This window comes from Stegostoma tigrinum, chromosome 5 (genome assembly GCF_030684315.1).
Source record: "Stegostoma tigrinum isolate sSteTig4 chromosome 5, sSteTig4.hap1, whole genome shotgun sequence".
NCBI lineage: Eukaryota > Metazoa > Chordata > Chondrichthyes > Orectolobiformes > Stegostomatidae > Stegostoma > Stegostoma tigrinum.
This window is the reverse complement of record NC_081358.1, coordinates 90,832,514-90,844,075: the sequence shown is the minus strand read 5'-3', so window position 1 is coordinate 90,844,075 and position 11,562 is coordinate 90,832,514. Positions and strand designations below refer to the sequence as shown.

Here is an 11,562-nt window from a genome sequence, read left to right as displayed (position 1 = left end):
AAACATTGTTTGCATAAAGCAGATACAATGATCCACAGCATAGAGGCTACAATTAGTAACTGTTTGAATATTAAATAAGAACATAATATTATATTTGTCAGCATGACTTGTAACAGGCTTTATCCATTCACAGTACAGAAATTTACAATAGGAGGAGCTGTGGTGCAACAGATTTTATTCACTTGAACAAATGACTCAATAACTGGTACTTGTATGCCTGCCAGAAGTTATATAAAAATGAGCAGACTGAACAATGTAAGTGAAATTCAACATGCATAAATATAAAGTATTACAAGCAAGAAAGAGCAATAGGCAGTTGAAAAGTTTGTTTTTTTTAAAAATGATGTGGAGTTAAACGGTCAAGAATTAAGTATTCTCATTGCTTATCATAGGCACAGCCAGTGACTGGGTATGTTTAGTTATGTTGTCATTAATTATATCAATATAATTAATGGAATATTACATGATGTAGTGAAATTACAAGACAGAACAAGAAGATAAAACTTTGAAGTTCCGAAGGAGCTTAACTGGGCTCGGAACATTAACTGCTTTTTTCTCCACAGATACTGCTAGACTTGCTTTGTTTGTCCAACAACTTCCGTTTCTGTTTCAGATTTTCAGCATCCGGAGTTCTTAAATATTTTTTAAGCAATTTAGCAGATGTTACCCTATGTAGTTATTGGACACCCAATTCAGAATAGTCCAGGCCTGAACATGATTAAAAAGCTTTGAAACTAATTCACTGTACCAGGATGATGAGTAATGAAAGATGTAAACAATGGTTTATTTGGGCTTGAAGGGAAATGCATGTGTTATAGGAGTATTATATACCAACATAAAAATAAGTAACTCTTGACCCCTTAAATTAAACTGGAACAAAATGTGAAGAAATAAGGTAGTTTAGGATGTTTTTATTTCCCCCACAGGATGCTATTCTACAGTGATTAAAATGTGAAATGGGCATCCAGGAATAGCAAAAGCAAAGCATCAAATCATTTAAAAGGGGTGGTGATGGGGGGGGCGGGGGGGGGGCGTGGTGGCGGTGCCGCCGCCGTGGTGGTCTTGGAAAAAGCAAAAAAAGGAAAATGGTTGACTCTTTCAGAATGACACCAATGGGATAAATATAGTCCTGTTCATCCAAACAGGGGGAAAAACCTTATGCAAACGTCAGAGTCAAAACTTGTTAAACACAGACTTGAATTTGGCACTGTATTATTCTGGAAATGTATTATGTGATTTGATGGCTAATCACAGTGAATGCAATATCATTATGGTATAGTTACCTAGATTGCCAGAATATAGTTTTCCAATACTCTATATACACCAAGCTCTTTTTAATATGTTACTCAAGAGTGGAATAATTGTAAAATTTATGTAAATTAAATACGTGCCTAAAATGCTGTTGCAGATTTGTTATTGATGTAATTATAAAAGAAATGCAGTTCCTTTCCCCCCCCCTTGTAAAATATATTAATGTTTCAGATAGTACTGCACACCACAGCACATACCTAAATACCATTCTTTTAACAAAATGAATCAATCAATTGAAGAAAACCTCTTCACAGCTGTAGCAATGTTTTGTGGTTTGCCAGTTTACTTAGCATATACATATTCACACACACAACATAATATGCAACAAGAATCAAACGCTGGAAAATCCCTTCAAATAGAAACAAAACAGAATTGCCTTTTTGTTTCTCAGATGTTAAAAAACAAAAGTCAAAAGGAATATTGAAATAAAGCAAATGCAAAGCATTCATACCTCTTTTTAAATTCAAGATTCGTGCATTTAAGCACTTGACCTGTCAAGAGGTTTGACAGTTGCACAAAATGCATGGGAACTGTCAAGGCTTTCCCACAACATTACAGTTAGTTAATTAACAAATACAATACTCTTATTTCACAGTATAGCATTTTTCAGAAGACTGGCTAACAATTGAGGCCTAAAAAGATATTTAGGCATTCAGACACACATGCTTCATAATTGTCAATTCTTTAGTTTGCAGCATGTCTTACTTCAGTGGTGCCATTTGACAAAAACAAAACAAAAAACAAAACTATAGAAAGACACTATTCCAGGCCATCAAAACATGTCCCACCAGAAGTACACTGTTAGTGACCCAAGATCAATATGAAAATGCATGCTGTCAGCTCTTATTTGCTTGTATATTTGATCAAATAGCTCAAAAACACCCTAGTTAGATTAAACATTCTCCCCAAAGATATGTTGTTACAGATGTTAAATAATTTATATCTTACTTGTATTTGGAAAACAAAAATTACAACTGATTTAAAAATTGAAAGATCCTTTTCTTATCCTTCTCCTGAGTTAGTGAAAAGCCTGTGGGAGAAAACAGAAGGCAATACAATATCAAATTGCAACCACAGCAATCAATTGCAATTGCCTTCCAAACCAGACTGTAGTAGTGCATTCCAATCCTCACTGCAGGAACAGCAATCTATTTGACAGAACTCATTCACAACAGTTAAAACTGTGAACACAGTTCTTAAAATAATTTATTTAAAATGTGAGGGAGGCAGTGGCCTAGTGGTATTAAATCGCTGGACCATTAATCCAGAGACCCAGGGGGACTGGGGACCCAGGTTTGGATCCCACAACAGTAGATGCTGGAATTTAAATTCAGTAAATATCTGGAATTGAGTCTAATGATGACTGTGAGCCCATTGTTGATTGTCAGTAAAATGCATCTGTTTCACTAGTGTCCTTCAGGGAAGAAAGCTGCCATCCTGACCTGGTCTGGCCTACGTATGACTGCAGACCCACTGCAATGTGGTTTAGTCTTAACTGCCCTCTGGGCAATAAATGCCAACAATGCCCTCATCCCATGAATGAATTTAAAAAAATTGTTAACAGACCCTGCAGCACAAAATACAAACTTCAGCACAGACTGTAAACTAACTATAAAGATATAACCTGTGGTTATATTTTAATGCAGATACAGGAGACCAGCATCTGAATTAGAACATAAAAGCAACCATAGTGTTACATTTTATTTTCACTTTCTGGAATAGTTATCTAAGCAATTGCAATCAATATAATTTTATACTATCATATCACAAACCTTCTTGTAACTTACACTTGGATAAATAAACATTACTTTATTATGAATTTTGTTATACCTGGTGACACTCAAATTAAACTTCTGTTTCATACAAAGCTAAATGTTCGATCTTGTTTGTTTATTTACAATTGTCACATTAAAGCATTGCAGATCTCTCCAATGTACTTAAGCCAGACAGACAGCCACCAAATTCCAACTTTCAGGAGATCAAGTCATTACTAGTGACCTAGTTGTAATAATATTTGCTTACATTAACCAAAAGAGAGGCAATTGTGGTACCATTTTCTCAAAAACCTCACGTATCCAAAATTTTGTTGACCTACATTTATCCTGCAAACCATAGCTTTCAGTTTTCTTCATTATGCTTATAATGTGTACTTATAACATGGGTATTAAACTGCACTATTGTAACCGTTATATCATCTCTGTACATTCTTGCAAGCTCTTCAGGAAGACTTAACATCTTGGACAAACGTTCATGATCAATAGCCCCAAACTCATTTTGACCAACAGCATGCCTTATAAGATGAGTTGCAGAATTTTGATCCTCAAATGCAGATGAAATGCGATCTCTTCTTTCCATTAATATACCATGCATCTGACCAAGAGTCACTTTATAACCCCCAACAGAAATAGGTTGCTGAAGGTGGACACCAGTTATGTGTTCCCCAATTATTCTTACAACATCCTCTCTATGTAAAATTTCCCACAGGCCATCTGTGGCCAATACAAGAAATTTGTCCTGAGGCCTTAATTTATGGTAAGTCACTTCAGGTTGAGCCGTTAAATATGGGGGAGTGAGATAATTAGGTGGAAAGAATTTTGTACAGTCATTCTCATTTAACACCTCTGGACCAGACTCCAGCACCCGTTTCTGCAAATCTATGCTCCACTTGAACTTAACATCTCCAAAAGCTCTAAATGGCATTAGCAAGGAAAGCAGACGGTCTTGTTTGATAATAGTCTTGGCCTCAGATTTTGGGTGTTCAGACTTTACTCTTTCGACTTCCCTCTCATTCTGTGCATTATGGTCATTAGACAGTGTGAGTGCAGACCACGTTCCATCTTCTGCCTGAACTCCAAGCACAGCTCTGCTGTCTCCAGCATTTGCAATGTGCAAATCTAAACCATCAATGTGTGCAACACAGGCAGTTGCACCAGAAAAGGCCACACGCAACTGCCAATAATTGAGAAAGGAATTGCTATTACCCACTTGAGCTTCTAAGGAAATATCATTGTCAAGCCTTTTGAATGAATTTATCAAAGCTTCCATTATATCTGGCGTCTCTTCAGTGTGCAGATCAATTAGCTCTTGCCAGTAGGTTCTTAAGCTATCAAAGTACATCTTTGAAGCCTCCTTACTGAAGTAATCAATAGGATGTTTATGCCACTGTAAAAGTGGCAATACAACACTGCCATTTTCCACTGCATTCTCTATTTCCAGTAAGGTTTCTTGATTTAGCAAAGCAACAGCAATATAGTAAAACAGTCTTTCACTGACTGCTTGTGCACAGGCACATCCTGCATGTCCATCTATAACAGTCAGGAGCATTCCTCTGGTTTGCAGGCAGGTAGCCGCACATCTGCGATCTTCAACCGGAGAATTAGCTGACAGCTGGTTAGAGTCAAAACCAAGAACAGAACTAACATTCTTCCCATCAAATTCGGGTACTTTAAAACTGTACTCATTTGCTTTCAGAATACTGTTAACTTGAGGAGGAGTAAGGTTATAAAATTGCACAACAGTGGTCCTGTAGTTCCTTGAATGGAAATTACCAAATAAGTCTTCAGGTTTGCTCCATTTGAAGAGGAGTCTTGGTAAAGTCTTTCGCAGGAATCTGACTGTTGCTTGCCAACTGATTTGTGTAGATAGGTGACTCTGGAAGATGTGATGGCGGCAGGCTGTGACATACATTTTGCTCATCTCTCCATTTCTAAGTGCTGGAAACAGAAGGTGTATTGGCACCAACATTTCACCAGGCTAGAGTACAGTAGAACAACTTCTCTGCATTTCCTATTAAAAAAGGGAGGAAAACCAAATTCAATTTTATTAACCATAAACAAGCATGGGGAAACAGTTTAAAAGTGCACAATTTTTTATATAGCTTAATTAAAAATTGATGCTTCTAAAGTATATTTAGCATTCACTAAATCATCCCAACATACTTAACCAGAGTGATATCAACAAAATCATTTGATACACCAAACTATGGAAGGAGATATCTGGGCAGATGATAGAATGTTTGATCAAAGATGTAGATTTAAGGATTGCATAATGAAAACATTTAAATACTGCAGCACAATCATTAATTTTGAATATTTAAGTTACCACACACACACACACTAGAAGTTTAGAGAGCGCGGATGAACAAATACAAACTTTTCAATATTCAGGCTGTCTTGTGTTTTCTAAGCCAAGAAAAACAAGAAATTAGGGTAATAAACTATATTAGTGAGGGCATCAAGTTCAAGGATTGCTACACAGATCACATACAGAATATACAATTAAATATTTCATACAACTTGAACAAGTTTGAAACATTAATACATAATAAAAGCAAAATACTGCAAAGGCTGAAATGTAAAATGAAAACCAAAAATTCTGGAAATGTTCAGCAGTTCAGGTCTCAGTTTGAGAGATAAAGGCTAATTCTTCAACCTGTTTTGTTTTTAAACTTCATTGTTGATATGGGCACCACTGACTAAGCCAGAAATTATTGCCTGTCCTTAACTGCACTGAAGATGGTCATAGAATCAGAGCACAGAAACAGACCCTTAGGTCCAACAAGTCCACGCTGACCATAATCCCAAACTAAACAAGTCCCACCTGCCTGTGCTTGGTTCATATCTGTCCAGGCATTTATGTAATTATCCAAACATCTCAAGCACTAACTAATTTTATCCACCACTTCCTCTGGAAATTCATTCTGCACATAAACCACTCTTTAAAAAAAAGACTTGAGGGGCAGTTTTTTTCAAAAAAATCTTTATCCTCTCACCTTAAAAAAGTGCCCCCGATGTTGAAATCCCCACCCTAGGGGGGAAAAAAAAGTCTGCCAGTCACCTTAGCTATACCTCATGATTTTATAAAATCTCCACAGTCACGCCCCCCCCCCCCCATCCTCCTATGCTCCAGTGAAAATTCTTTTAGCCTCTACTTATAACTCAGATCCTCCATTCACTGCAACATCCTTGTCAATCTTTTCTGAACCCTCTCCAGCTTAATAATATCCTTTCTATAAGATGGTGACCAGAACAGGACATAGCACTCCAGAAGATTGCCTTCTTGAAGTGCTGCAATCCTTGGAGTGTAAGGGAACGTAATAGCCTCATGGCACGAGTCATTAGACTATTAATCCAGAGAACCAAATAATGTTCTGGGACCAAATCTTGTTATGAGAGACTGTAGAAATTGAGTTCAATAAAAAAATCTGGAGCTAAGGCTCTAATGATAATGATCATCTAATAATGACCATAAAACTGTTGTCAATTGTTGGGAAAAACCCATCCAATTCACTTACATCCTTTAGGGAAGGAATCTGCCATCCTTATGTAGTCTGACTTACATGTGACTCCAGACCAACAGAAACATGGTTGACTCTTAGCTACTCACAGTGACAATGTGGGATGGGCAATAAATGCTGGCCCAGCCAGTGACATCATATCCCATGACTGAACTTTAAAAATTATGTAGTAATGATACCCATAGTGCTGTCAGGAGGGAGTAACAGCAAATGAATGAAGTCATACTGTTCCAAGTCAGGATGGAGCGTGGCCTGGAGAGGAAGTTGCAGATGGTGGCGTTCTTATGCACTTGCTGGCACTATCCTTCCTCAAGGGCAGAGGCTGAGGGTTTGGAAGATGCAGTCAAAGGAGGCCTGGTGAATTCTGCAGTGTATCTTATCAATGGTGTATACTGCTGCCAGTGGGCATCAGTGGTACAGAAAGTGAATACTGAAATGTCAATCCAGCCAGCTGCTTTGCTGTAAATGAAGTGTTGCTAGAGCTGCATCCAAACAGGGAAGAGAAGGGGTAGAATTCCCTTTAAATATATTGTCCTCTTGTGTGTGAGCCTTTGAGATCGGTGTATGACAACCACTTTCAGATGTCAACGCTGTGATCTGCACTGGCATGACAATTGCTGTGCACTGAACATCAGATCAGCTGCTTAGAGGGCACGTTGGAATGTGATACTATCCACCAGTGACTTGAGTTTTGAGAATCCTGGGTGAAAAGTTACTGGTGAAAGAATTCCTGGCCTCTGACCTTCTCTTGTAGCAATAGCACACCTCAAGACACATTTAGGATTGGTCCAGTTCAGTTTCTAGTCCATGATAATTCCCAGGATGTTGATAGCAGTAGATTCAATGATGTAAAACATGGCATGATGGTTAAAGTCTCTCCATTTGGAGATCATTTATATTGTACAAATGTTACTTGCCACTCACCAGCCTATGCTAGATGTTTTCAGGGCTTTCTATATATTATTATAAGCCTCTTCAGTACAAGAAGTTGGAAATGGTAATGAACATTGCAAAAATCAAACATCCCTCATTCATGACATCAGTAAGTAGATAAAATCAGTGATGAAAATGTTTGGGCATGGTTACTGTACTGAGGACCTCTCAATGATTTCTTTGGATTGAGATAATCGTCTTCCGACAACTGCAATCAAATTTCTTTGTGCTAACGGAGAGCTTTCCCCTTCATTGAATTAAATTTTGCTAAAGTTCCTTGATGCCAATCTTGGTCAAATGTTGCCTTGATCTCAAATGCAATCACTCAACTCATTTCATGCCTGGGAGATCAGTTCTTACAGCAATGTTTGTACCACAGCTGTAAACAAGTCCAAAGCTCAGTGGCCATGGGTGAAACAAAATCAATCAAGCATGAACACAGACTGAAGCTGGAAAAGCTCAGCAGATCTAGAAGAAAAAAATAAATCAGAGTTAATGTTTCAGGTGACCCTCTCTCAGAACAAGCACAAGATGGTTATTCATTTGCAAATGTGACTTGATAGCACTGTTTATGTTTATTTGTGACCTCCATCAGTCACTGTACTTTGCTTTTATGATGGCATTAAGTGGCTAGGTTAGATCTGTCCTGCTCCTTGTGGACAAGGCACCTGTAGGGCTTCGAATAAGTAGGAAGCAGAGATGGATTACCCACTTGGCATCCAGCTACTACTTGAAATGCAAGAGCTTCATTCAGTCTTGTTTTCCTTTTACATCAGAATTTTTAAAAAAATCATTGGCTTGAAATATTGACTCAAATGAGAAAGACAAATTTTCAAATCCCTATTCATACTGAATGACACTAGTACAGAGAGGGAAGGACCTACATCTTCTGAGGAGTGGCAATTATCATTGTATTGCTGCTCTGCTCATTCTGTTTCAACACAACTCTGCATTTACTCTGGACCATTCTGAATCAGCAGTGTACACTGCAGTGTGACATTGAGTCAGAGAAAATAGAGCACACCTCCTTATACAACACTGCCAAATGATAAACTTAAAGTTTACCGAAGGGCAGTCACTGGATCCAAAACATTAACTCTGATAACTCTTCACTGATGCTGCCAGACCTGAGAACAAGGTTTAGAGCTGGATGAATAGCAGAGGAGCAGGAAGACTAGACCATTGTTCCAGTTATTTGTTGTGTGTGTTTATTTCCAATTCCCAGCAGCCACAGTTCTTGTAGTTTTTTGGTAAGCTTAAGTGTTCAATTTCATTGTAAGTGAGTGCATAATTAGATGAATGAATAGATAAATAGGCTGGATGAGGTTAAGTCATTATGTTGATAAAATAGTGGGATTGTGCTGAAGTCAACAGGTTACAGAGGGCTACATGGGGAGACTGTTAGATTTTAGAATGTAGTATGGTGGAGCAGGTTAGTTCTAAACTTCCTGGGTAACTTTCCAGTCAAGTACTGCCAAAAAATCTGACTTTTCAGAAGATCTGGGGAAAACCGTAATCACCAAAAGAAGAAACCACCTGGGTCATTCCCACATAGTACAGCATATTGGGACTCTACAGAAGACCCAAACCCACATTGGATTTCTGGTCCCAAGCAATCCAAAGACTGGAACATTTGGGAGAGAGATACTTGAAGAATGATAGTGCAAGTATTTAAGCCTAAACATGTTTCAAATCTTTTCCATTAAAATCATGTAGTAAATTTCTAATCTTTACATAATCAAAAATACTTCTCTGGAGTAATAGTAGAGTCACCATAGTCAAACCTGACCACAGGGCTGCTCTCATTAGATACCCAGTTGGTGGTGGCTTAACCAGAGGGACACCACACCTCAGTTATGGGGAGAAGTTGAGGTGGAGAGTTCTCCACGGTAACTTCAGCCTGGGCAGGAATTGCACCCACACCTTGCATCGCTCGCTCTGCAACAGGCGTCCAGCCCACCGAGCTAATCGATATTCAGTGCATAAATGAAAAAAAAGCAAGGCTATATTTAAGCTACTCGCAGCGTTTTCTGCAATTTAGTTACAATGCATTAAACACCTTTTCGCATCTCGATTCCCTCTTTAGCTCAATGACAGCAGGTATGCGGTATGCACTTCGCACCAGCCAGTGGCCTCGGTGCTCAACGGCTACTTCACACATCTGGACTCCGGTCCAGTGGCACATTTCAATCCGAACACCGGCGCCGGGGGATCGCATCACCACAGCCCTTCCCACTCCCTCGGGACCCCCGCCCGAGTAGCACCGCCCCACAGCTTTCCGGGCACCGCCCAAGCCGCAGGCTGTCAGCCCAACGGACAGACACTGCTCAATTCATTCCCAAATATACGGTGCCGTATCCTGCCGACCTCTCCACACCTCACCCGCTACGGCAACAACACTCAGTAATTCGAGCCAAGACACCCGCTGGGTCTGTCAAAGCTGGTTTGCCTCCCTCCCGGTACACGGAAACTAACCACCACAACCGGCCAGATTTTATTTTCCATTCTAACCCCACCAGACGCTAACTGGTACGAACCTGCCATTCACAGCCCGAGAAAGGGGAATTTCTCTCCTCGCTCCCGTGCACCGCCGCTTATGACAGCAGCACCGACAAACCACCGGGCGCGCACGCGCTCCGACCGTTTGACATTGACACCAGCCCCGCGCTGATTGGCTGAGCCTGGGGGTGGGTTCCGCAGAGACGTCACCACGAAGGCGCGAGAGGCTGTGAGGGACAAAAAAAAGTTGCTGGAAAAACTCAGCAGGTATGGCAGCGCGTGTGATGGGTTTCCTCAGAACGGCTGTGAGGTGCGCCGGTATGGTTGTTCACATTGTCCAAAACCTGTAGCATAGGACGGACGAGGGAGAGAGGAAACAAGTATCGATCCGTGGAGACCAGGAGGACCAGCCCTGGAGTAAGAAGCAGGAAAAGAGACAGAAAAAAAAACATGGTTGGGGACGGGTGTGCTGGTGTGAAGTAATTAAGGATGAGAGATCTAGGGAAGAGATACGGGTATCAAGTCCAAGCAGGACAAAAGACGCTAAAAGGATGTGAAAGGCTGAGGAAGAAACGGCGGATAAGAGGAGGGAAAATGCACACCCGTTGTAAGTCTTTGAGCATTGAGGGGTTGTGCGCTTTCCTGAGCTTCCTACTTGCTCTCACACCGCCTGTTTTGCCATCATCCAGTTTGAATTATAGAATTTCCCAGGAGCAGAAGGAAGCCATCTGCTCCCATTATGTTTGCACCGGTTCTATTACTCATGTCAATCTGGACTTCTTCCCCCATATCCCTGCAAACCATCTCGCCAAATGAAGCTACCTCCACCTTGACAATGCAGGACTTGGCATCGTAGGGAAGTTGTCCAGCACACTGTAGTCTGATTGAGTACAGGCTAGGCAAAATTCTGCTCAATTTCCTGGGACTGAAAGTAAATAGATAATAGGAACTGTAGATGCTGGAGAATCCGAGATAACAAGGTGCGGAGCTGGATGAACACAGCAGGCCAAACTGCATCTTAAGGGTAGGAAGGCTGACGTTTCGGGCCTCGACCTTCCATCAGAAATGGGGAGGGGAAGGGGGTTCTGAAATAAATAGGGAGAGAAGGGAGGCAGATTGAAGATGGATAGAGAAGTTAGGTGGAGAGGAGACAGACAAGTTAAAGAGACTGGGATGGAGCCAATAAAGGTGAATGTAGTTGGGGAGATAGGTCAGTCTAGGTAGGACGGACAGGTCAAGGGAGCGGGATGAGCTTAGTAGGCAGGAAATTGGGATGCGGCTTTAGGTGGGAGGAGGGGATAAGTGAGAGGAAGAACAGGTTAGCGAGACAGGGACAAGCTGGCCTGGTTTTGGGATGCGGTAGTGGGAGGGGAGATTTTGAAGCTTGTGAAATCCACATTGATACCATTGGGCTGGAGGATTCCCAAGCAGAATATGAGTTGCTGTTCCTGCAACCTTCGGGTGGCATCGTTGTGGCACTGCAGGAGGCCCAGGATGACTATCTTGACTGAGGAATGGGAGGG

The 11,562-nt window shown here is 40.7% G+C and overlaps 1 protein-coding gene across 2 annotated transcripts; it reads right to left on the bottom strand.

Annotated features, from left to right (window-relative positions):
- Positions 1 to 1,029: 1,029 nt before the first annotated feature.
- Positions 1,030 to 10,176, bottom strand: pdp1 (pyruvate dehydrogenase phosphatase catalytic subunit 1). Of its 2 annotated transcripts, XM_059646132.1 has the most exons (3): positions 10,078 to 10,154; positions 6,787 to 8,008; positions 1,030 to 5,097 (listed from the first exon to the last, which is right to left on the bottom strand). In XM_059646132.1, the coding sequence occupies exon 3, from the start codon at positions 5,053 to 5,055 to the stop codon at positions 3,430 to 3,432; it is 1,626 nt and encodes a 541-aa protein (XP_059502115.1). In that variant the 5' UTR covers positions 5,056 to 5,097; positions 6,787 to 8,008; positions 10,078 to 10,154; the 3' UTR covers positions 1,030 to 3,429. The 2 variants fall into 2 exon arrangements, with proteins under 2 accessions (XP_059502115.1, XP_048385321.1); XM_048529364.2 differs by lacking the exon at positions 6,787 to 8,008 and having other exon boundaries at positions 10,078 to 10,176.
- Positions 10,177 to 11,562: the final 1,386 nt, after the last annotated feature.